General features: G+C 63.2%; 7 protein-coding genes across 7 annotated transcripts in view; 3 read left to right on the top strand and 4 right to left on the bottom strand.

Annotated features, from left to right (window-relative positions):
- AMSG_01373 (calmodulin-2) overlaps positions 1-227 on the bottom strand; it is a 1,492-nt gene extending 1,265 nt beyond the window's left edge. Inside the window, exon 1 of the mRNA XM_013906525.1 lies at positions 29-227. Coding sequence (XP_013761979.1) covers positions 29-172 — 144 coding nt within the window. The 5' untranslated portion in view covers positions 173-227. The remainder of the gene's footprint in view (positions 1-28) is intronic.
- Positions 228-478: 251 nt separating this feature from the next.
- Positions 479-1,871, top strand: AMSG_01372 (uncharacterized protein). The gene is made up of 2 exons (XM_013906524.1): positions 479-619; positions 748-1,871. Exons 1-2 carry the CDS (start codon positions 492-494, stop codon positions 1,844-1,846), a joined length of 1,227 nt encoding a protein of 408 aa, XP_013761978.1. The 5' UTR covers positions 479-491; the 3' UTR covers positions 1,847-1,871.
- AMSG_01371 (kinesin family member 1B) lies at positions 1,611-5,130 on the bottom strand (the record flags this gene model as incomplete). Its single annotated transcript, XM_013906523.1, has 2 exons — positions 1,611-4,880; positions 4,994-5,130. 2 exons carry the CDS (start codon positions 5,128-5,130, stop codon positions 1,913-1,915), a joined length of 3,105 nt encoding a protein of 1,034 aa, XP_013761977.1. The 3' UTR covers positions 1,611-1,912.
- Positions 5,131-5,721: 591 nt separating this feature from the next.
- On the top strand, positions 5,722-7,726 carry AMSG_01370 (DEAD/DEAH box helicase domain-containing protein). The gene has a single exon (XM_013906522.1). The coding sequence runs from the start codon at positions 5,725-5,727 to the stop codon at positions 7,642-7,644; it is 1,920 nt and encodes a 639-aa protein (XP_013761976.1). The 5' UTR covers positions 5,722-5,724; the 3' UTR covers positions 7,645-7,726.
- Positions 7,727-8,717: 991 nt separating this feature from the next.
- Positions 8,718-16,082, top strand: AMSG_01369 (uncharacterized protein). Its single transcript, XM_013906521.1, has one exon. The coding sequence runs from the start codon at positions 10,209-10,211 to the stop codon at positions 16,056-16,058; it is 5,850 nt and encodes a 1,949-aa protein (XP_013761975.1). The 5' UTR covers positions 8,718-10,208; the 3' UTR covers positions 16,059-16,082.
- A 33-nt stretch (positions 16,083-16,115) lies between these two features.
- On the bottom strand, positions 16,116-21,151 carry AMSG_01368 (uncharacterized protein; the record flags this gene model as incomplete). Its single annotated transcript, XM_013906520.1, has 2 exons — positions 16,116-18,206; positions 18,236-21,151. 2 exons carry the CDS (start codon positions 21,149-21,151, stop codon positions 16,116-16,118), a joined length of 5,007 nt encoding a protein of 1,668 aa, XP_013761974.1.
- A 229-nt stretch (positions 21,152-21,380) lies between these two features.
- AMSG_01367 (oligosaccharyl transferase) lies at positions 21,381-24,006 on the bottom strand (the record flags this gene model as incomplete). The annotated part of the gene is made up of 3 exons (XM_013906519.1): positions 21,381-22,112; positions 22,145-23,741; positions 23,882-24,006. 3 exons carry the CDS (start codon positions 24,004-24,006, stop codon positions 21,381-21,383), a joined length of 2,454 nt encoding a protein of 817 aa, XP_013761973.1.
- Between the last annotated feature and the right edge of the window lie 75 nt (positions 24,007-24,081).

Genomic DNA, 24,081 nt, shown 5'->3' with positions numbered 1-24,081 from the left:
AGGGAAGGGAGGAGGGAAGGGAGTGTACCATTGTGTGTGGGTGTGTGGGTGTATGGGTGTATGGGTATGTGGGTGTGTGGGTGTGGGTGTGTGGAGAGGAGGAGTGGCTGAGGCTGGAGTCGGGTGCCCGATGGCGTGGCCTCTCACGGGTGGTCATCGTTTCATCCGACATGACCAAGAAGAGCACAGCGGGTCACATTGCCATGATCAACCCCCCCCTCACCCCCTCCCTCCCCCTCTCCCCTCCCCCCTCCTCTCCCCATCCATCCATCACATATCATCAATCATCAATCATCACTCATCAATCCCACTCTCAAGACTCCCCTCCTCCTCTTCTCCCGTGCCTCCCTTTCGGCCAATGATTGGCACACTGGTACACTGGTTGACAAAAGGCTGAAGAAGGCCGCCCCCCTGCCCCCTGCCCCCTGCCCCCTGTGTCCCCTGCCCCCCCCCCGCCCGCTTGGACGACGACAACCTTTCTCACTCGCACCATGGTTGACTACTCCAAGTGGGACAACATCGAGCTCTCTGACGACGAAGAAGTGTCTCCCTATGTGGACAGAGACTCGTTCATGGCTGTTCGTCGCCAGCAAAAGGAGCATGAGCGTCAGATGGTTGCGTACGTATCCCATGGGGGTGCTGGGTGAAGAGGAGGAGGGGGGGGGGGGTGCCTTCACGAAGGCATGTCCTAGGCAGGGGACTGACAACACAGGCATTGGATTGGGGTGGGTTGAAGGAGGTACACAGGCAAGAGGAGCAGATGCGGGAGGAGAACAAGAAGGCTATCAGCAAGCTGCTGCTGAAGCTGACGGAGGAGAGCCTCGACGCAGAGACCAAGGACGGGCTCAAGACCGAGTTGGAGGAGCGGCAGAAGGCCGAGGACGTTTACGCGGAGCGGGCGGCGGAGCGGGAGAAGAACTTCAAGTGGAACGCAGACAACATGTGCACCACAAAGTGGGAGTCAACTCTCATCAACAGGGGCAAGTCTGCCGACGAGCAGGAGGCTGAGCTGGTTGGCGAGGCCAAGGCGCTCAAAGAGCTCCGTGTCGCACGCGCCGCTGCTGAAGGCGCCGCTGCTGCTGCTGGCATCTCGCCGGACGCCCTGCTGCCGTCGGGCGAGATCGATCCGGCCGCCGCCGCTGCTGCTTCTTCTGGTGCTGCTGCTGCACCGACACCGGGTACTGGTGGAGAGGACGAGCCCGCTGCTGCTTCGGACGACGCCGACTCGGAGCTGCAGCTCCTCATCGACATGGTCGGCTCGGTCCCGCGCGGCAAGTTTGAGCGGCTGCAGGAGATTCTCAAGAGGCACGCCAAGGCGCTGATCAACAAGGACATGGCCGATCATCTCTCGATTCTCGGCATCCGCGCCATCAAGGCCGGCGACCACAAGGCTGCCAAGCGCTGGGTCCACCACTCGTACGTCGTGCAGTACATTCTTGCCATGGGCGGGCCGTCGGGCGCCAACCAGTTTTTCGGCATGATGCTCTCCGGCAACAAGCAGGCCGTCGCCGCTTTTAATGACGACTGGAAGAACAACTACCAGAAGCTCGTCGCCGCCGTCGAGGAGGAGCTCGCCAACGCCGACGACGATGAGGCCATCGAGACCGAGGCCGCCGCTGCCGCCCCAGTTGCCGCCGAGGGCCTCACTCCCGAAGAGCAGGAGGCCATCGCTCAGACCGAGGAGTACCAGGCTTACGCCGCAGTCATGGACACCCTCCCTGAGGCTCTCCGCGATGCCATTCTCTCCGGCGACGTTGCCGCTGTCCGCGACACCCTCAAGTCGATGGACCCAGTCGAGGCGTCGGCTGCCGTCGAAAAGTGCAAGTCGGTCGGCATCCTCGGTTGAACCGAGCCGTATAAAGTCATGGAACACGAATATGGTCACCTTGCTTTGTTCGACAATCTACGGCACTCAATGCCCAAGGAATGGCTGGCTCAGCTCGCGCGGCGTGAGCTTGCGCGGCGTGCGCGGCGGCGTGCCGACGCCGGCGGCGCTTGCGCTTGCCGACGCCATCATCGAATTGAGCTGGCTCTCAAACGCCGGCAGCGTGTCGTGGAGCGTCCGAAGCGTGGCCTCAAACTTGGCCTTCTTCGCGCGGAACTCGTTGACCTCGTCCTTGAGCACCGTGTACGCGTTCGACTCGAGCTCGGCCACCCGCGCCTTGAGCGCCGCAATCTCGTCGGCTTGCTTGGCGTTGATGTCGGCAAAGTTGCGCCGGGCGGCTTCGAGCTCGGCGTCGCGGGTGCGAAGCACAGCTTGCAGGACGTCAGGATCACGCGCCTCGAGAGAGTCGTGTCCCCACAGCTCAAACTTGAGTGAGCCCGTGCCAAGCTGCGCCACCAGCGACTTTGAGAGCGGCATGACAAATGACTCGAAGTACGCCAGCGGCGTCTCGCTCGCCCTCTTGCTCGAGACCGACTCTTGCAACGAGACTGCCTCTGTCCGCGGCGTCACCTCCTCGGAGCCTTCGGGGAAGAAGAACCGCACAAACATGCCTTCGTCAAACTCGCAGGTCACCTCGCGGATGCCGGCGACCGAGATGTTGACCGCCACCAGCGAGCCGATGGTGTCTTTGGTGATGAGCAGCGGCTTGGCTTGTGCGAGGAGCACCGGCGACGGCGTCGAGTCCAATGGCGCGGCCACGACCGAGAGCCGGAGGTGGACTTCGCCCCGGGCCTCGTCGAATCGACCAAAGGTGGCCGGAAACCAGCCGTCGATGACGCCGTGGCTGAGTAGCGGACCCAGTGCCACTGTCGCCGTCCCGATCAGTTGGTCCGACGGCGGGTCAAAGAACGGGTCGTCTTCAGCCGGCACGTCCCACGATCCGGTCTGCCCGTAAATCTCCATGTACTGCTGGATGGCGGCAAAGCGGTTGTCGAACTTTTCCACGCTCCAGAACTTGGTCGAGTCGGTGAGCAAGTTTGTGGCCCGGATGCCGACCTCGCGCTTGCCGTCGTCGTTGTCGTGGAGCTCGACCGAGAATATCATTTTCTTCTTCAACAGCTCGGCCACGTCGTTGGCCTCGTCGGTGGCCTCGACCAGCCGCAGAATGAGCCCGGCCTCCGAGTCCGGATCGACGTCGACGCTCTGCCCGCGGGCGGCGAGGAACTCGCGCATGGCAAACTCAAAGCCGCCTGCCAGCTCGGGCGGCAGCTTGCCGTCCGACTCGGCCAGAAGCTGCTCGAGCTCGGCCGGGTTGGTGTAGCGGAACAGGTAGTTGTTGCCAAGAATGATGCGGTGGCCGGTGGCGAGGACCGCCGGCTCGGTCACCTGCTCGCCGTTGACAAAGGTCTTGGCGTTTGCAGCCGGGTGCAGTATCATGCTGCCATCGGCGGCGGCCTCGATGGTGCAGTGCTCGTCTTGGATGTTGAAGCCTGAGAGGACAATGTCCTGCGGGACGCTCGCAGTCGCCTTGCCGATCCGGGTCACGTTGTCATTGAGAAAGTAAACCAGGTTCTCGGACATGAGCGGGTCGGCATTGAGGTTGACCAGGTGCGGTGTCGACTTATCCACGCCGAGCGCCCCAGTGAGCTCGACCATGGAAATGCCCATGTCGGCCAGCGCCTCGCTCCGCAGCCGATTAATCTCCTCAGTCCGCCGCTCCTTCTCGGCAACCGTCATGGAAAGCTCGGCGATGAGCGCCTCGTTCTCGGCGAGCCGACTGGCGGCCTCCTCCTGCGCCAGCCGGTCCTGGGGCGACGCGGCAGTCCCGGTTCCGCCTCCGCCCGACGACGCCGCCAGTAGCTCTTTGAGCCGAAGGACCTCGGCCTGCAGTGCGTCGACCGCCGCAGCCTTGACCTCTTCGTTCTTGCGCGCCGAGTTGACAATCTGCTTGGCGCGGTGCGCATACTTCAGCGTCGAGAGCGACTCGTCAAAGTTATCGGCTGCCGGCGAGACTGTGGCAATCATGACCGTCTTTGAGTTGCCGCCGAGCGACTCTTGCAGCAGGCGCGTGAGTGCCGAGTCGCGGTACGGCACGTACTTGTGCTGCCGCCGCGGGCGGTGTGAGTTGTCGGCGAGGACCGAGATGACGTTGCCCAGCGCCGAGAGCGACTTGTTGATCGAGCACGCTTCCTTGAGCCGCTCGCCTTGGGCCTGCGTGTGCTTCTGCCGCTCCGAGCCGGCAAGGTCAATGAGCGAAATCTTGGAGAACGTGCTCTCCGAGCCTATGCTTGTCTCGGCCTCCTTGCTAAAGTAGATGGTGAAGACCGAGTGCGACCGCGAGGAAGTGTCGTTCATCTTGGTCCGGGCCACCGTCCGCGACCGGTTTCCGGCGTTGATGGCCTTCTCGATGTCGGCGTACGACTTGACCAGGATCTTGGAGAGGCCCACAACATACACGCCCAGCTGCGGGTTCTCACGGATGGTCAGGTGCGAGCCCGAGTGTTCACCGGCTCGGTGTGCCCCAGGCGACTCGACTCGCTGCAATCCGCTCAACGTGCGCGTCGCGCCGAGCCGCGGGCTCAGCAAGTCGCGGATGTTCTCGTTGTAGATCTCCAGATACGAGACCTCAACCGACGCGCCCGAGACCTGGGCATCAGCCTCGGCCGCCGCCAGCCGCTCAAACAACGCTTCGCAACCGCGCGGAATGAGGCCTTTGGCCTCGCCGTAGCCCATCATGGTGTACGACTTGCCTGATCCGGTCTGTCCGTACGCAAACATCGAGCAGTTGAAGCCCGACCACGCGTGCTCTATGAGCGGCCGTCCCAGCGCCTCGAAAACATCCTCCTGCGAGGCAAACGCCGGTGATGCTGGCTGCGACGAGTCAAACGAATAGTCGTATGTGTACTCATGCTTCGCCCGCTCGTTCTCCACATCTTCGATCGCCGTCGCAGCGCCGTACATAGAGATGACCGACGTCGATCCGAGTGCCAGTTCCCTGCAGTCCACGATCGAGCTAGTTAGTCTACGGGTTCATCCACACTACAGCCACAGCCGCATACCGTCACCACTCCTTTTCCCTCTCCCCGATCATCCCGCCCATTGCCGTACCGCTCGTTGAAGGGTCGGACGCGGACAGCGACACGAACACACTCTCCAGAGCTCTTGCCGCTGCCCCCACGCGGCGAGCCGAGACTCCGCGACGACGACGACGAGTTGATCAGCTTATGTGGGGTGGTGCCTGACATGCCAAGTCCTTTCACCCTATAAGTGCGGTGTTGGAGTCTGGAGTCTGTCACTCGGTCTCCTCCCGCAGCCGTTGCTCCTCTGCTGTCCTCCTCGCCGTTCAACATGCTATCCGCCAACAGTCGTCGGTTGCTTGCCTGTTGCCGGTTTTTGCGGCAAAAACAATCGTTGATGCCATCAATTACTATTGTTCCGCATGGCAACCCCAATTGTTCGTTGACCATCCATGCCAAGACAAAGACTCCGCTGCAAGCTGGCCATGGCTGACCGACCGCCCCGACTGCCCCACCGCCCGACCGACCGACCGACCGACTGTCTCGCCCCGCTCAAGCCTGAGCCCTCAAGACCAAGCCCTGACCGAGCTCGTACTCATGAGTAACCACACTTTACCCTTGCCCTCCTCCTCCCCCTCCCCCCTCTCTCCCTCACACACAATGCTGCGCTGGCGAGGCTGGAGTGTACGAGTCGGAGCATGGTGCTGGCGGAGTGTGGCATCGCAGGCAAGAGCGCGAGCGAGCTTGGGCGGAGCGGTTCACAGAAAGGGTGATGGAGCTGGAGAAGCTGGAGAAGCTGGAGAGGCTGGAGAGGCTGCTCGGATGACGACAACGAGTGGTATCGAGCTGCGGCCGTACCAGAAGACTGCCGTGGCGAGGTCACTGGCGGCGTTTGCAAGCGGGGTGCGGCGGCAGGTAGTCTCGCTACCGGTCGGCTCGGGCAAGACGGTCATCTTTGCGGCCCTGCTGGACGCCCTGCCGCCGCCGACGCCTAAAGCGACCAAGACACTTGTCCTTGCGCACCGGGTGGAGCTGCTGCAGCAGGCGCGCGACCGCATCGCGGACGCTCATCCAACGCTGCGGGTAGAGATCGAGCAGGGCGAGGCGAACGCGTCGCGCGACGCCGACGTTGTCGTCGGTTCGGTGCCGACGCTCGGCAGGGCATCGCAGGCGGCGCAACTGCGGCTCAAGTATTTCGATCCAGCCGAATTCAAGCTAATCATCATTGACGAGGCACACCATGCCACAGCGCCGACGTACACCCGCATCCTGGACCACTTTGGCCTTGCCAAAGACTCTGACGAGGGACTAGCCGTACCGGGCCCGCCGCCAACTGCGCCCACACTGCTATGGGGCTGCTCGGCGACGGTGCGGCGGCACGACGGGCTCGGGCTTGGCGCCGTCTTTGATGCCATCACCTACCACCGCTCAATGCTCGAGATGATGGACGAAGGCTGGCTCGCGCCGCTCAAGGTTTTTACCGTCAAGACCACCACCGATTTGTCTGCGGTCAAGTCGTGGGGCGGCGACTTTGCGCTCAGCCACCTCGCAGCGCACGTCAACCGGCCAGATCGCAACGCCATTCTCCTCGAGAACTGGCTTGCGTTGGCAGCGGCGCCGCCGGCCGGCCTCACCCTCTCGTCGACGCTCGTCTTTGCCGTCGACGTCCAGCACATCCTCGACCTACAGGCGGCGTTTGCCGCCGAAGGCATCGACGCACGGTATGTCCACGGCATGACGCCACCTGCAGAACGCGCCGCCCTGGTCGACGCCTTTCGAGCCAAGGAGTTTCCGGTGCTCATCAACTGCGGCGTCTTCACCGAGGGCACCGACATCCCAATCATCGACTGCGTCGTCCTCGCACGGCCAACAAAGTCACAAGGGCTGTTCCAGCAAATGCTGGGGCGTGGCCTCCGGACGGCGCCTGGCAAGACCGCGTGTATTGTGCTTGATGTCGTTGACAGTTTTGCCAACAAGGCCAAGTCGCGTGGCCTGGTGACCCTCCCGTCACTTCTCGGCCTCGCGCCCGATTTTGCGCTGGTGAACCAAGACCTGGCGCAGCTGGCGCGCGACCTCGCGCCACTGGACGATCTTCCGCTCGGGCCGTCGGTCCGCGAAGCGGCGTCGATGGACGAGCTTCGGCTTGTGCGCGAGCTCGAGCTTGCGCGGGTCGATCCGTTCGACCCGCGGCTGACTCCGGCCACCGCTCACAGCGAGCCCGGTCATGCTCGCAGCGCCGACGTTGACTCGCAGATCATCTTTGAGGTCTCCCAGAATGCATGGGCCAAGACTGGGGCGCGGACGTTTGAGCTCTCGCTCGGCACGCCCGCCATGGGCTCGCTGCACATCCACCACGAACTAGACCCGGCCCCGGGCTTGTACACCGTCTCGCAAACATACCGGGTCCCGGACACGTACATCACCAAGACCCGCGATCTGCCGCTGACGGCGTCGTCGCTTGAGGATGCACTTCGCGGCGCAGACACCTACCTCCGCGCCCAGTACCCGGGCATGTTTTCGGTCTTTAAGCGCAACGCGCCATGGCGCAACGGCCCGGCCTCCGACGCCCAGAAGAAGTATCTCGTCCGCCTCGGCTTTCTCAAGGCGCGCAGCCAAGCCGAGCTCGATTGCCTTTCCAAGGGCCAGGCCCAGCTTGTCATCTCGCGTATCAAGCAATATCACGCCGATGCCAAGTCGTTTGGCCTCTCGCCAGCTCTTCCTGGCCTTGCCGCCACCAAGTGACCGAAGCCCACAAGCACCCAATCAAGCGATGCCCCCTCCCCTCTTGTCGCCATGATGGCCCCCCTAAAAAAACGTCGCTGCGGTTTGCACCCATGCCAGCCTCGATCGTGGGGCCGTGGGGGGTAGAATCGTACGCCGGCAACTGACGGTGGCAGTGGATAGCGAACGAGCGTCCCCACCACCACTTGGTCAGTGGGCGTCCAGCCGCAAATTGGGCGTTGGGACGCAGCACCCGACGCACGCAGCCCGAGAGTCTTGGAAAGGCCCAAGACCTTTGTGTAGCGTAGCAGAGTAAGTGTATCCATGATTTTCACGGCCTCCCTCGCCGGTGCCTGTTCTGCCTCTTCCCCCCCCCCTCTCGCAGGTTGCCCCCTTCCCCGCCTCTCCCCAACCAGCTCCTCCTCATCCCCGGGCTCAAGCCCCCCCTGGGCAAAAAACCGCAATGGGCGACCCGTCGGTACACAGCCGCTATCCATGACCAAGACAGCGACATTTTTGCAGACACCTTCATCCCTACCCTTGTTATGTCGTGTGCCTTGAGTCCCCTTTGCCTCTTCCCGTACCCCTTCCTGCCTGTCTTCCACCTCCTCATCCCCTCCCCTGCCCCCTCCCCTCCCCTCTCCCGTCTTCCTTCCCTGACTTTCGCTGCTGCCTACCACCACTACCTTTTATCCCGCTGTTCGTCACCGCAACTTCTTCCTCAAGTGTCACCCCCCCCCCCCATCCACCCGGAATGCCCCCGCATAGGTCGCACAGCAACCCCGCACAACACTACACACACACCACATCACACCACACATATACATACATACATACATACATACATACACCGTGTGGGAAAGGAAAGACATACTCTCTCTTTTTTACATACATCCCGCTTCTCCCTCACTCACACTCTCGCTCTCTTGCTGCACCTCCTCTCGTCTGTAGGTGATGTCGGCAAATGGGCAGCAGGGCTCTGCGCCCACGCCAGCTCCGGCTCCGGCTCCGGCTCCGGCTCCGGTCCCAACTCCGGTCCCGGTTTCGGCGTCAGCTCCGGCTCCAACTCCAGCTCCAATCCCTATGAGCGCGCCGACTCCGGCTCCGATCCCAGTCCCGGTCCCGACGCCTGTGCCGGAACAGGCGCCGACGCCGGCCCCGGCCACGGCCCCGGCTGCCGCGCACAGCCAGCCGGTTCCCATGCAGATTTCACCGGCCCAGGCCCAGCAAATGGCCCAGGCCCAGTCGCAGCAACTCTCCCAGTTCCAGGGCCAGAGTGAACAGCATGCTCACCATCTCGCTCAAGCCCACCGCGCACAGCAGCAAATCGCAGAGGCGCAGGCTCAAGCACAGGCTCAGGCCCAAGCCCAAGCTCGTGCCCAGGCACAGCAGTACCTTCAGCAGCAGGCCCAGGCTCAGGCTGATCAGCAGGCCCAGGCTCAGGCTCAGGCTCAGGCCCAACTCTACCTCCAGCAGCAGGCTCGGGCTCAGGCTCAGGTGGAGCAGCAGGCACAGGCCCAGGCCCAGGCCCAGGCCCAGGCCCAGGCCCAGCAGCTTGCACAGCAGCAGCTCGCACAGCAGCAGTATCAGCTTGCGCAGCAGCAACAGCAGCAACAGCAACAGCAGCAACAACAACAACAGCAGCAGCAGCTCGCCCAGGCTCAAGCCCAGGCTCAGGCCCAGGCTCAGGCCCAGCAGTCGGCGCAGGCCCAGCAGTCGGCGCAGGCCCAGCAGTCGGCGCAGGCCCAGCTCCAGCAACAGCTCCTCCTCCGCCAGCAGCAGGCCCAACTCCAGCAAGTTCTTCAGACGCCCGGTGTGACTCAGGCGCAGATCCAGCAGCTGCGCCTTTTGCATTATCAGCAGCAGCTTGTCCTCCAGAAGCAACAGGCGCAGGCGCAGGCGCAGCAATCGTCGCAGCAGACTCATGCAACCCAGTACCAGTCTCAGCTCCAGGCGCAGATGCAGGCGCAAGAGGCCCAGCGTGCCCAAGCCGCGGCGCGCCAGGCTCAGCTCCAGCTCCAACTCCAGCAGCAGCAGGCTCAGCGACTGCAGACCGAGCGCCAGGCGCCGCCGGTTCCGGTTCCGATCCCGTCAAGCGGCCACTCTGCAGCGAGCCAGCACGGCTCGTCGTTTGAGACCAAGCCGATCCTGCCGACGTCGTCGACCGGGCGGGCGCCAATTCTGGCAAGCTCGCTGGCGGCGGCGGCGGCGGCTGGCAAAAAGAGAAGAAGTCCAAGACAAAGAAGAAGAAGAAGAAGGCCAAGAAGGCTGCCGCTGCCGCCGCTGCTGCTGCCAAGAAGGAAGAAGGAGGCGCGCGGTTCTCGCGGACGGGGCGCGCACAGCGCTCGTCCCGCAAGGTGTACAAGACGTACTTTGACTCGTTCTCCGAGTCTTCGTCGGGCTCGTCCAGCTCGTCTGGCGACTCCAGCTCGTCGGACGACTCGAGCTCAAGCTCGAGCTCGTCTAGCTCGTCGTTTGGCGCCGCCCGGCGGCGCAAAAAGTCGACAACGGCCAAGCGGTCCAAGAAGAAGGGCCGCGGCGCCAAGACGGCGTCGAAAAAGTACGCAGCGATCGAGCCGTCGTCGATGATGGCCGAGTCGCGGATCCAGCACATCCTCGCCCGGCGCCAGCAGTCGGACAAGCTCCAGGCCGAGCTCAAGGCGCTGCGGACGCAGCAGATCCGGGCCGGCATGACGCCCAAGTCGCCCGAGAAGCCGTTCAAGGCGCCGCCGCCGCCGCCGGTCGGCGTCGAAGGCCCTGACGACGAGGAGTTCCTTGTCAAGTACGAGGGCAAGTCGTACCGGCAAGTCGAGTGGGTGCCCAAGTCAGCAATCATTGCCCTCCGCAACGGCAAGACGCGGCTCCGCAAGTTCTACCAGAAGGAGCACGAGATGATCCTCAAGTCGATGGGCGAGTACTTTGACCCGGCATACGCCGAGGTCGAGCGCGTCATTGCGCACGACACCGTCATCCAGGCCGATGGCCGCCGCTCGACCATCTTCCTCGTCAAGTGGTGCAAGCTCTCGTACTCAGAGGCGACGTGGGCGTACGAGGACGAGGTCGATGACGCCGACGCCATTGCGCTGTACTGGGAGCGGTGCAAGGTGCCGTCGCATCTCGAGCTCCAGATTGCGCGCAACTACGGACGCCATCTCCCGTTCATCCCCGACCGCGAGTCGCGGACGTACAAGAACGGCAACACGCTGCGCTCGTACCAGGTCGAGGGCGTCAACTGGCTCTCCGCCAAGTGGCACGAGGGGACCAACGCGATTCTAGCCGACGAAATGGGCCTTGGAAAGACTGTCCAAGTCGCCGCCACCATCAACTACCTCTACGAGGTCCAGAAGCAGCGCGGCCCGTTCATTGTTGTCGCCCCGCTCTCCACCATCCGCCACTGGCAGCGCGAGTTTGAGGGCTGGACGAACATGAACTGCGTGGTGTACCACGGGCTCGGCGACGCCCGCGCCCACATCCGCCAGCACGAGTTCTTTTACAAGACCGAGTACGGCAAGCCGATCAAGACGCTCCTCAAGTTCAACGTCATGGTCACCACCTACGAGATGATCATTGCCGATGCCGAGTACCTCCGCGACCTGCCGTGGCAGTACCTCGTTGTCGACGAGGCCCACCGTCTCAAGAACGTCAACTCGAAGCTCATGACCGTCCTGGCCGACTTTAAGTTCAAGCACATCACCCTCCTTACCGGCACGCCGCTGCAGAACAACATGGAGGAGCTTTGGTCGCTGCTGTATTTTCTGGACCCGCCCCGCTTCCGCTCGCTCGACGACTTTATGGATCGTTACGGCCACCCCGAGGAGAAGCCCGAGCAGCTTGACCATCTCCACGCCCTCCTTGCTCCGCTCATGCTCCGCCGCCTCAAGAACGACGTCGAGAAAAACATCGCGCCCAAGGAGGAGACCGTCATCGAGGTCGAGCTCACCGGCATCCAGAAAAAGTACTACCGCGCGGTCATGGAGCGCAACTTTTCGTTCCTCACCAAGGGCGGCAAGTCGACCAACGTGCCGAACCTGCTCAACGTCATGATGGAGCTCCGCAAGGTGTGCAACCACCCATACCTCATCAAGGGCGCCGAAGAGTCCGAGACCGAAAACCTCTCGACCATCAACGAGAAGTTCGAGGCCCTCATCAACGCCTCGGGAAAGATGGTTCTCATCAACAAGCTCCTGCCCAAGCTCAAGGCCTCGGGCCACAAGGTCCTCATCTTTTCGCAGATGACCCGCGTCCTCGACATCCTCGAGGACTACCTCTACTACAAGGGTTACAAGTACGAGCGCCTCGACGGCTCTGTCCGCGGCTCGGTCCGTCAGCAGGCCATCGACCGTTTCTCCGCCAAGGACTCGGACCGCTTTGTCTTTATCCTCTGCACCCGCGCCGGCGGCGTCGGCATCAACCTCACCGCCGCGGACACTGTCATCATCTACGACTCGGACTGGAATCCGCAGAACGACCTCCAGGCCCAGGCTCGCTGCCACCGTATCGGCCAGACCCAGCAGGTCAAGGTCTACCGCCTCATTACCCGCAACACGTACGAGCGCGACATGTTCGACAAGGCCTCACGCAAGCTCGGCCTCGATCAGGCCGTCCTCATGAAGATGAAGGGCGACCGAAGCGGCGCGTCGGCCTCCAAGAACTCGGAGGTCTCGGTTCGCGAGGACGTCGAGCGGCTGCTCAAGAAGGGCGCGTACGGCGCCCTCATGGATGAGGAAGACGACGAGGCTTCCAAGTTTTGCGAAGAAGACATCGACCAGATCCTCTCCCGTCGTGCCGTCGTCGTCCAGTCGACCTCGGACGAGTTCTCGTCCTTCTCCAAGGCCTCGTTCTCGTCAAACAACGACCAGTACGTGGACGACATTGACATCAACGACCCGGACTTTTGGACCAAGTTTGCCGAAAAGGCCAAGCTCAACACGGCCAACGCTGTTGAGCCCGAGAAAAACGCCTCGGACTTTAACATGGACCTCATCATCTCGGGCACCCGCCGCCGCAAGGTCCGCTCCAACGCCGCCATTCATGCTGCGACCGACGACTACTCGGACGACGAAGACTACGGCGTCGAGCGCTCGCGCGGCCGCAAGAGCTCGCGTGGGCGCGGACGCGGCCGTGGCCGTGGGCGCGGCCGTGGCCGTGGCCGTGGCCGTGGCTCGCGCACTGGTACCGGCCGCGGTGGTAAGCGGTCCGGCAAGGGCTCGCGCAGCTCCGAGAACGTGGCTTGGGGCAAGTCACATCGCGCCAAGCTCCAGAGTGCGCTCCTCGCCATCGGCTTTACCCGCTTCCCAGACATGAAGGAGGGCTGGAAGCTCCGCCACTCGGTCGAAGAGATCGAAAAGTACTGCACCGCCCTCCTCCGCCTCATTGTGGACTACTGCGACTCGCCTGACGTCCAGTTCTTTGGCCTCGAGCTGCTCAAGGACGCCAAGACCTCGTACCTGCACATGCCCATTCCCAAGCTATTCCAGGAGCCGACTTACGTCGCCTACCTCAAGCGCAAGGCCAAGACCTTCCTCCGCCGCCTCCGCAAGGTGCATCTCGTTGCAGAGGTTGTCAAGTCGTTCCCCGACTCCCCGCTGGAGAAGCTCAAGATCTACGACTCGCTCTGGGACGGCCGTATCAAGGCTGACGTCCCGCCCGCAAAGTGGTGGACGCCGCAAGACGACCGCGCACTCCTCTACGGCTCGTACAAGCACGGCCTCATGCGTTACGACCAGATCCGCACCGACCCGGAAATCGGATTCGACTCGCGCGTCTACGTCGAGCCCTCGCTGAAGGGCCGGGCCGTCACAAAGTCTCGCCTCGAGGCCAAGGCCCGCGCCGCTGCTGCTGCTGCTGCCAAGGCCGCCCGCATTGCTGCCGGCGAGGACGTCGAGGACGAGGAGGACGAGGAGGATGAGGAGGAAGAGAATGGCAAGGCCGGCGAGGACGCCGCCGGTGACGACGACGACGACGAGAACGCGCCAAAGTACACCCTTCCGCGCAAGGACGACGGCTCGGTGGACGTCATGTCCAACTACGTCACGCCTGTGCCCGAGGGCCAGAAGCCGTTCCTCTTCCCGGCCTCGTCCGTCCTCTCGGAGCGGCTCAACCGCATTCTCAAGCCGTACCTCGACGAGCGCCGCGCCAAGGTCGAGGCTGGCGGCGCCGAGCAGACCTCACGCATGCTCGTTGCCGAAAAGGCGGCCAAGGAGGAGGAGGACCGTCGCCGCCGCAAGCGCTCGTGGCGTCGGCAGACCCGCAACGCGCTCGTCAAGGCTCTCCACCGCTTTGGCCTCCCGCTCCATGTCATGCACGGGACCGAGGAGCAGATCCGCAACATGCAGGAGGAGCGCGAGCGGCTGATGGAGGCCAAGCGTAAGGCCGAGAACATGCCCACGACCGAGCACGAGCGCGGCATGGCGGCGGCCTTCCCCGGCCTCGCCGAGCAGCTGACGTCGGCGGGCCTCTCCGAGGACGGCGCCGGCGACGAGTACGACACGACACCGTTCCTGTACGATCTCCGTCTCGACTCGACCGCCATGAACATCCAGAACGAGGTCGACTGGGACTCGCTCTTTGAGCTCGCAGGCATCAAGGAGCTCTCGCCGGAAAAGAACTCGGACGACGTGAAGCGGTTTGTCGGCATCTACCTCCGTCAGGCCCGCGCCACTGTCCGCGCCAAGCGCGAGCTCACCGAGGACGACCTGGTCACCCTCAAGATCCCGGTCATCCTCGACGGCTCGTCCAAGCCGGTGCCCACGCCTTCTGTGGCCGCCGCCTCGAAGCTCCTCGAGCGCATCGAGTTCTTCCGCACCATCCGCATCGAGATTCTGCAACACCCGCAACTCGAGGACTTTCTCAACATCATCTACCGCTCGACGGCCATGCCTGGCTGGTGGAACCCTGCGCTGCACGACAAGCCCATGCTTGAAGGCGTTTGCAAGCACGGATTTGGCCACTGGTCGGCCATGACCAACGACCCGGACCTTCCGTTCCTCGCCCTCAAGACCGCGTTTTACCAGGGCATCGAGGACGTGGCCAACGGCAAGATGGAGAACACCATGATCGGCGTCGACACCGATGGCTCCATCCTCTACGCTGCGCCCGACCTCGCCTCGCTCGTCGCCAAGTGGCCGTCGGACCTGCCCTCGGCCCAGCTCCCCACCATCCTCAACCTCTCCGGCAAGCGCTTCCCCTTTGTGCGCGACAAGATTGTCACTCTCCGCGTCAAGCTCTTCAAGTCGATGCTCGCCAAGCCCAAGGCCGAGCGCGAGCGCCTCATTGTGCAGCACGAGAGCAACATGGTCTCCAAGCGCTCACAAGGCCTCTCGGCCGCCACCCGCCGCAAGAAGCTCCGCCGTTTCTTCTGCTACTTTGTCGACACCACAAAGTCACAGAAGACCGTCGGCTTCCGCCCGCCCGCTCCCGAGGTGCAGGGCGCACCTTCAGACGCGTTTGTCGCCGCCTCGGCCGGCCCCGACGACGAGCCGCCGGCAGAGGCCTCGGCCCGCATCGCCAACGAGTACAAGGAGTGCTTCGCCGCAGCCGCCTCCGAGGTCGCCTCCAACGAGGCTGGACTCTGGCTCGTCTTCCGATTCAAGCCCAAGCCCAAGCGGAAGCGCGCTCGCAAGCGCAAGCGCCCCGTCGGTGGCTCGCGCCGCGCTGCAGGCGCGGTCCGTCCCGTCCCGCGCGACGCCGCAGGCTATCCCATCCTCCCCGTCTCGCTCGGCTCGCTCACTGTTCACTCGCTCGGCTCGGTCGTCACCGACCGCTCGGCCTTCCACTCGTCGAGCTACATCTGGCCCGTCGGCTACAAGTCGTCGCGCCTGTTCCCCTCGCTCAACGACACCTCACGCCGCGTCCCGTATTACTCGGAAGTCGTCGATGGCGGCACCGGCCCGCGCTTTGTCGTCACCCCGTCCGACAAGCCCGAGCTCGCCATCACCGCAGACTCGGCATCGGGCGCCTGGGGCGCCATGCTCGCCGCAGTCAACCACGTCAAGTACCAGGGCACCGGCCGCACCCTCTCCAACTCGATCTCTGGCCCGGTCTACTTTGGCTTCTCGGACCCCACCGTCATCTCGCTCCTCCAGGCCCTGCCGGGCGTCGAATCGCTCGCCAGCTACGCCATGCGTGATCCTGCCGGCGCCGACTCGGTCCCTGACACCGACGTCGTGTACGACAACACCTACGAGGCCTCGACTGCAGAGGGCGACGTCGCCGACGACGACGCCGACGACATCATCGATGACGACGCCGACGACTCGGGCGACGACTCGGACCTCGACTCGGACCTCGACTCGGAGGATGACGATGACGACTCGGACGACTTTGACTCGGATGACCTCTCAGAGATCTCGGACCACGACTCGGACTTGGACGATGACGGCGTTGCTCCCATGGATGTGCCCAAGCTCCGCGTCAACTTTTCAGGCAAGCCGTAGTGGCGTAAACGCGTTCGCAATGTTCTCGTGCAACCAAACATGTGGCAGTAGTTTGTTTCAAGAGTGAGTGGAGCTGGCAGATACGGCCTCACTCGGGCTGTGGCCAAGGTTGATCACAGTCGTTGTCCACTCCGCCAACGGCGCAGGTTGCAACGCGTCGTCACCGCGAGATGCACGGTGCGGCTGCCACATCGCCGAGTAGCCCGCAGCGGCGCCAAGCCCCACGACAGCCACCAGGACCGTGAGCACGACTGCAAGCGAGATTCCTGCAGAGGTGTTGCGCGTCTCGAGACGGGTCTCCGCCTCACGATCAACGCGCTCAGCTACGGTCGCTACCTCGGTTCGGAACGCAGCGATGACCTGTGTAACTTCAACCTCGGCCTCGACCGGGGCCGGGGGCGGCGGCGGGGGAGGTACCGTGTCGATCAGCGGCTTGCCGACAGCTGGACCCAGCAGGTACCGCGGATCGGCAACCACCGCTGCCGAAGGCGGGCGTGCATGCGACGATGGCACCCCAATGCCACCTCCGGCAGACCAGTCGTTGTTGAGCGAGTTGGTCTGATTGGCCAGCATATCCCACGTCGAGTTTCCAAACACGGCAGTCCACACCCCGACGCGCGTGCCAATTGCCTCGACTAGGATCGCGGTCGCTCTCGTGTCCAGCTCCGAGAACCCGTAGTCGGTATAGAGGTCGAGCCCTTGCGTGTTGGAGATCTCTTCCCACATTGGCACCGCGTTCTCGGCCGGGGATGACGGATCGCAGACGCAGACTCCGGACCCACACAGGTTGCACGTCGACGAGCTCAGCTCGATGCCGCGAGCTCCGGCGCGGTGCAAGACCGAGACGACACTATCGAGGAGCTGTGACCACCGCGTGTCGGCCGGGAACACCGAGTACGCTGCATACGGAACAACCTGCAATGATAAAAGCGGCCAGCCAAACTTGAAGTGCTCCGACATGACAACTGGCGTCGAGTCATCGGGAAAGAGAGCAGAGTGGCCAAACCGGTACAAGCTGCCTTCTACCGCCGCCGAGAGCGTGCCAGTCATGGTTGAGACTGGACCGATGATGGATCGGCACACTTCAGACTTGTCCTCGAGAAGAAGAACGCCGGCAACCACGCTGTCGACAACAACAACGTCATTGGTCTTCACAAAGGGGAGATACGTCTCGACGAGATGCTCGTGTTCTGCCGTCACACACACACGGTCATCCCAATGCGACACCGACTTCAGCACCGATTCGCGGCAAGTGCCTGCGTTCGTACACCGGATGAGCAGGCCGATGGCATCGAGGAACATTGGCGGTGAGGCGTGGACCATCGATGGCGCGTACGGAAGCAGGTCAAGCGAGCCAAACACTACATCAGGCTCGGGGTGGGCTGCGTCGACCACTTCGATGGCCTTGGCGTCACCAAGAATCAGCGCAGCGAGGCCGCGGCAGACCCGGAGACCGCCCACGTGGGTGACACCTGAGAAAGGAACCTCGGCCGCAAGCAGCTCGGCTGGGTTGCTCACCATGAGCGGGCCTGGTGAAGCGGCGTAAGGATGGTCGTACATCGTCCCGTTGGCCACCGATTGCGTCGGGTCAAACGTAAATCCGCACACAATCCGTCCACGTGCCCGAATCCGGTCGATGGCGTACGCTTTGCGCGCTGCGTTGACCGGTACATGGTCACTCGCTGCAAACGGGTCAAACCCACTGTCGCCATGGCTTCGTGTCGCGACAGTCGCATGGGTCCCATTCGGGTGCGGACTAGTCGTGATGTTCGATGCCAAGCTGGCGGCAGCGAGTGAGCTACGCAGCGGCGCAGTGGCGGCTTGCTGCAGCGAGCCGCCAACCATAATGCCGGTAATAAAGGCAGCGGCGGTGAGAAGGCCAAGCGCAAGGACAGCGCCAAGAATAAGCAAAATCAGCATGCGACGAGGGAGGCGAGAGCACTCGCGCACATCCTCAAGTGACTCTTCCTTACACGTGAACAAACCATCTTCCCCGTCATCCTCGGACGAGGCCTGGACAAAATGTGCCATGGGAGTTGACTCGGGAATCCACGGCTCGCACTGCGAGGCCTGACGCGGTCGGTGTTGAATGAATGAGTTCGACCGCGACCGCGAGGTTGACACCGATCGCGACCGCGAGCGATGGCGCTGCGAGTTTTCGCTGTGCCCCGCGCGACAACGCCGAGCCGGAGCACGCCCGAATGTGGCAAGCTTTGTGCAGGCAGAGCGAGCGTCGAGCGCGACGCAAGTGAGCCGCACACGACCGTGTCGACTCCAAGGTCAATGAGCTCAATGCCGTCGGAGCAGGTCGAAGAGTACGACGACAATGTGTTGCAGATCGGCTGGTGGTCGTAGGCAGCGAGCTCACTCTCGTTGCGCCACTTGACAAGAAACTCCAGGGTGGCCGAGTCTGAGGCACCTATGCCGTCGCGTGCATGGACCGCAAGCCAGAGATAGCAGTACACAAAGGTCGAGTGCGCAGCATCGAGTGCAGCCTCGGGATCAACGTCGACCATGTCAACCCCGAGACTCACCGCCGTGTTCACCACAACCCGCAGAGACGGGGTGTTGCCAGAGCGGGCGCAAAGCTCAAGCGCAAGGCCGAGGAAGCGGGCAACCGGCGGGCCGAGAGCAGTGTGGGCCTCGGCCGAAGCCAACGCGATGAGCGCGGCGAGGACCTTGGGCTCAACGCCGCGGCTGCAGGCAGCCTCCAGCAAGGTTTTGCCCGTAACCAGGCCCCGCGCTGTTATGGCAGCCGATGCCGAGCCCGAGCGCGCAAGGAGAGCATACGCCGCGGGTGCTCCGCCGGAGCGAATGAGGGTGACGACGGCATCAACCAGAGCCGGGAGAGTCCAGTGCTGCGGCGCAAGGGCGTCGAGCATAGTCTGGCTTTCAACATTCGGAGGCGTGGCGGCGGTAGCCAGCCAGACAAGCTGGCCGAGGTGCACGTGGCGAAGCGGGAGGGCAGTGGCCGCTCCGCCAAGGCCATAGTCAAATGAGAAACGGTAACCGGTGCCCGACGCCCACGATGAGCCCGGCGACGAGTTTGAGCCGCCGAACGAGCCACCGGCCATCGACGACGCCGCGGCACTGTCGTCGTGCGACGTGTTGTGGAGAGGTGCCCGAAAGTACTTGGACGACTTGGACGACTTGCGCGAGCGGCGCGAGCCGTCGTTCGATCCATCCGACCCGTCAGAGTCATCAGAAAACCGCGATCGCTTGTCACCTGGCGAGGGCATGTGCAGCTGGCCCCAGAGTCTGCCGTACAAGGTAAAGATGCGCGGCTCGGACCTGACGCAACGCTGGGTAAAGTGCTCGCCAAGCGAGCTGCGGTTTGCGACGACAACGGCGACTTCGACGTAGAACGGGATGCAGGCGGCGACAGGAGGCGGAAAGAGCATTGGCTTGCCCGAGCTGGACGCGTGCGATGGGGTGAGCGTCTCCGCAAAGTGTTCGGCTTGCTCGAGCACCACGTCCTGTGAAAGGACAAGGGCAATGTTCAGCGGCCCGCCGCGGACCATGGTCGCGGCGTTGGAGTCGGCCGAAACATCAAAACGCCTGCTGCCAAAGACAAGCGTAACCGAGTCGACGACCGAGGTGATGGCGAGCGGACCGACGAGCGCAGCTGAGATTCGCATGGCCTTCACCTTCATCGACCAGCCAATGAGCGACTTTCCCGACGCGTCAAGCGTAGCGAGCGTCGGCAGGACTTCGACAACCGCAAGCTCGAGCGCATCCGGATCCTGGTTGGGAGCTTCCCGCGGCATCCGTCCACTGGCAAGTGAGTTGAGAAGCGCCGAGGTGAGGCCGGACTCGTGCTGCGAAAAGTTGGGAACCACAGTGAGCGGCATCGACTCCCACTGCGAGACATCGAGCTGGCTGGCGTCGCCTTGCGACAGCTCGAGGCCCTCGAGGAGTGCGAGAGCGTTGAGCGGTGGCGGTGGCGGCGCCGGCGACGGCGGTGCCGGCGGTGACGGCGACTGCACGCCACTCAAGCCGGGTCCAACATACGCCGTAACAATGAGAATGCGCGCACGGTCGAGGACGGCAAAGTTCGGCGGCATGCCGGGCCTTGTTGACGACGCCGCCATCGACGAGACCAAGACCCACGAGTTAAAGTCCTTCGAAAAGACCTTGAGCCGAATCGGCGCGAACGGCGTGTTGGTGCAGAGCGCGGTCGAGAGTGCCACAAGGAGCGCGTTCTCGTTGGCAAACGCTGCAAGATTGCCCTGCCACATGTGCCAGTCGGCCGTCTCAAACGAGGAGTTGCGCAGGTCAGCGTCAAGAACAACAAGCAGCGAGTGCTGTCCCTCGTCGATTAGCGACGTTGGAACGATCGAGAGCTTGGACTCGGCCATGCTTGCTAGCATCTCGTCACCGGATGCAATCGACGGCCCAGCACCAAAGTTACCAGAGGGGCGCACCCCCATCTCCTTGCTCGTCGGCGGCGAGGTGCCAGGCGAGTGCGGCGGCGGCGTGACCTGCTCGGGACCATCGTCGACAGCCAGCCCGATTTGCGGCAGCCTATCATTGTGTCCGGACGGAGTGGACGGCTCACCACGAAGAGCCCTGCTCGACGTCGACGTTGTCAGTCGCGCCTTGCCTGTACCCGCGGCGCTACGCTGCGCAGCATCAGCAGCAGCCTCGGATTGAGCGGCGGCGCGGCGGACCTCGAGCTCTTCGGGAGTGAGCGAGGCGATGTACCGATTTGCCGACGCAGTGTTGGTAAAGAGTGCGTACGGCGATGACTGGGTGACGACGCGGATGCCAGGGGCAACGAGGGCGTCAAAGTGGAAGATGATGCCCTGAAGCGGAGCCCGAGAGAGGCGCAGGGTGCGACGGATGTCGACGACGTCGATGAAGCCCTTGGACATGACCAGCGAGTCGGGCCGGACAGCAACACGCATGCCTTCAACCTCGAACCGAGTCCCATCCTTGGTGATGTATATGCAGTGCGAGTCGGGAAGAGTTACTGCCTCCAAGTTCTTCGGCAACGCCACGCTCGCTCGCCACCGCGTTGAGATCACGCACCCGGGGTGCGACGTACCCCGCGAGAGCAGCTCCAGCCGGGGCGAAAGGACAATCTCTTCCATCCTAACCGTGGAGGAGAGAGGAAGAGAGAGAGAGAGAGGTGATGATAGAGGTGGAGGTGGCAGCTGCAACCACGGCCGCAGCCGCCTCAGGTGTTCATCCCGGGGGAGCATGCCGCAAGCGTTGCAGCTGACTTGCAACCGAGGATCCAAATTGGCAGGGGGGGGTGGGGGGTGGGGGGTGGGGAAGGGGGAAAAATATGTTGGGCGGGGTCTCCTGTCTGTTGGCTTTTCACTTGGTCTTGGCCCCCTTGGCGGCACCCTTACCACCCTTGCCAACAGCCTTGCCACCCTTGCCACCCTTGGCAGCCTTGGCAGCCTTGGTAGCCTTGGCAGCCTTGGTAGCCTTGGCGGCACGAGCCTTGCGCTGGGCAGCACGAGCCTTGCGCTTGGCGGCACGCGACGGGGTCGCGCGAGCCTTGGTCTTCCGGCTCTTGCCCGCGGCGCCGAGGGCTGGCGAGAGGTCGAGGAACGGGTTGTGTGCGGCGATGCGGCGAGTGACGGCGTCGCGGGCAGAGAGCTCAGCGCGCTGGCCAGGGGTGAGGACGCGGGTAGAGCCTGCGGCAGCGGCCTTGGCACGGATGGAGGACTTTGCGGCCTTGCGGGCGGCGCGGAGGGCGCGGCGGGCCTTGGCGCGGGCCGGCGGCGGCGAGAGGGCGGTCGGGTGGATGACCTTGTAGATGCGGACCATCCAGTGTTCGGTGGTGTAGGCCTCCTCGAGGTAGCGGAGACGGATGTTCTTGACGCCGACCTCGACTCCGCGGGCGCGGTCATAGCCGGCGGAGCGGTAGGGGTCGGTCTGTTGGGTCCCGAATCGGTAGTAGCACATCTTGTACATGAGCGAGCGCTTCATGGTGGGCGAGGCCGAGTCGTCAACCGCGTAACGGCCCGAAACCGGCGACATGTAGTCGGCCTCCTTGATGGATGAGTCGACTGAGCCAGAGATGCGGACCATCCACAGGAACTTGTTGATGTCGTCGGACAGTAGCCGATGACGCCGCCAAAGACCACCAGGATGTAGTCGACGTCGTGCTGGCGTAGGAGCGGGTAGGCTGCGGTCTCGTTGGAGGCCATCATCTTGCCGACTGTGGCAATGTGGGTGTTGTTCCACGTGTTGTTGTCGACAAGCGTCGTCCGGTTCGCCATGGCCGCAATCTGGTACCCGTAGTCCCACCACGACATGATCTTGGCGTCTTCCGGCGTGTTCATCCGCAGCCAGTAGTACGCCTCGCGGAAGTCGTCAAAGTTGACCCGCCCGGCATGACTCCGCGTCGACAGCACAATCGACGGCTCCGAGTATGCTGCCTGCGAGACCCAAGTGCAGTGAACCACATAGAAGACCAGAAGAAAGGCAACGACGCAGACGACGCCTATGGCCAGGCCGCGTGGCGGCGCCGGCGTCGCGCCCTTGCTACGCTGTTCCTCCGCCCGCTTCTCGCCCTTGTCGTCGACCGCCACAAACGCCGCCAGGTACGTGTCGAGCAGCGACGTGATGCCGATGGACGAGAGAAGGCAGGCAACGGGCGCCACAACAAGAATGAGTCGGACCATGACCGAGGCAAAGTACACGGCTGTGACCGCGTACATGATGAGGAAAATCCCACCGTCTGACGGCTTGGAAAAGCACACGTACGCGCCGATGGGCATAAAGACCGTGAGCAGGTGCAGGTCCATGAAAAAGTTGGTCCACACCATCGGCTGGTGCTCCGAGACAGACTTGGTGATGGCCATGTGCTTGCCGAGCGGATCGAGGAGCGAGAGCAGCCGGCCCGAGGTGCCCGGCAGGACCGAGGCGAGAAGCAGCGCCGCAAGGCCACCCACCACCAGGCCGACGCCCGAGACCTTGAGAAAGGCGCGGAAGGTCGGTGGCGACATCTTCGACTGGAGGAAGAGGACAAGCATGAGGCCCTGCATGCCCACAAACACGCCCAGAGCCGCCATGTGGTCTGCAGTCTGGACCGGAATAAACAGGATGTTCTGCAGCGACATTGACGCGAGCGTGCCCACGACCCAAAACGTCGAGTACGCTACGTACAGCCGCCGCGAGAACCGTCCCACAAGGATCATGACCACAGTGTAGAGCGGAATGAGGTTGATGATGAACACGTAGCCGCCCCAGGACGCAACCATGTAAAAGTACGCCAGCGCAGAGACCACGCCCCATGACAGCGCACCGGTCCGCACCGCACGCATCCACGAGTAGAACGTAAAGAGAAGCGCAAAGATAGCCACAGCCTCATTGTCGTACGATCCCGCCACCGACCGCTGAATGTAGCCCGGAACAACCGAGATGAGCGCGGCGGCAAGGAGGCCAGCCGAGTACGAGTGGAGCTCGGCAATAGTGGCATAGGCGACGAGCGAGGTGAGCGCGGCAAAGACCGGCGCCAGATACACGCACACCAGCCTGATCTCCAGCGGACCAAGGAGCGAGGTGATGACGTAATGCGCAGCTCCAGCGGTGACCATCAGCCCCGGGTACACCGTCGATCCCACAACCCGACCAAGCGGGTACCACACCATGGGATCGAACCAGTTGTGCAGATCGTAGAACGAGTGCGAGGTCAGATACTGCGTTGTCCGAAAGTTAAAGTAACTGTGCACAGAGCGAAGAGAGGAAAGCGTGAGAGAGGGACATGGCTGACTACCATGAGCAAACACACACACACACACACACACACACACACACACATAGATATAGGTGTATATATATATATAATATGTATGCCAACGTACGGATCAAACTCATGGATGATGCTCTCATACCGCTGAGTGGCAAAGAGTCGCACAGCCACAGCGAGGACACAGACGAGAAAGAGAATCGACGGCCGCAGGAGCGGCAGCGTGTCGGTGAGACGCATGAAGCGAAGGCAGCGTTGGAGAGGGGGGGGGAGGGAGGGGGGAGGGGGTAGGAGGTAGGGAGGGTTTAGGGTAGG

Source organism: Thecamonas trahens (genome assembly GCF_000142905.1).
Source record: "Thecamonas trahens ATCC 50062 unplaced genomic scaffold supercont1.5, whole genome shotgun sequence".
Lineage (NCBI taxonomy): Eukaryota > Apusomonadida > Apusomonadidae > Thecamonas > Thecamonas trahens.
This window is presented reverse-complemented; position numbering and strand designations above follow the sequence as displayed.

What these genes read in the sequence shown, in the direction of transcription:
- AMSG_01370 (XM_013906522.1), top strand. Translation starts at nt 5,725, where the DNA reads ATGACGACAACGAGTGGTATCGAGCTGCGGCCGTACCAGAAGACTGCC.
- AMSG_01372 (XM_013906524.1), top strand. Translation starts at nt 492, where the DNA reads ATGGTTGACTACTCCAAGTGGGACAACATCGAGCTCTCTGACGACGAA. An exon ending in CATGAGCGTCAGATGGTTGC is followed by an intron (nt 620 to 747) that starts GTACGTATCCCA and finishes GGAGGTACACAG; the next exon opens with GCAAGAGGAGCAGATGCGGG.
- AMSG_01369 (XM_013906521.1), top strand. Translation starts at nt 10,209, where the DNA reads ATGATGGCCGAGTCGCGGATCCAGCACATCCTCGCCCGGCGCCAGCAG.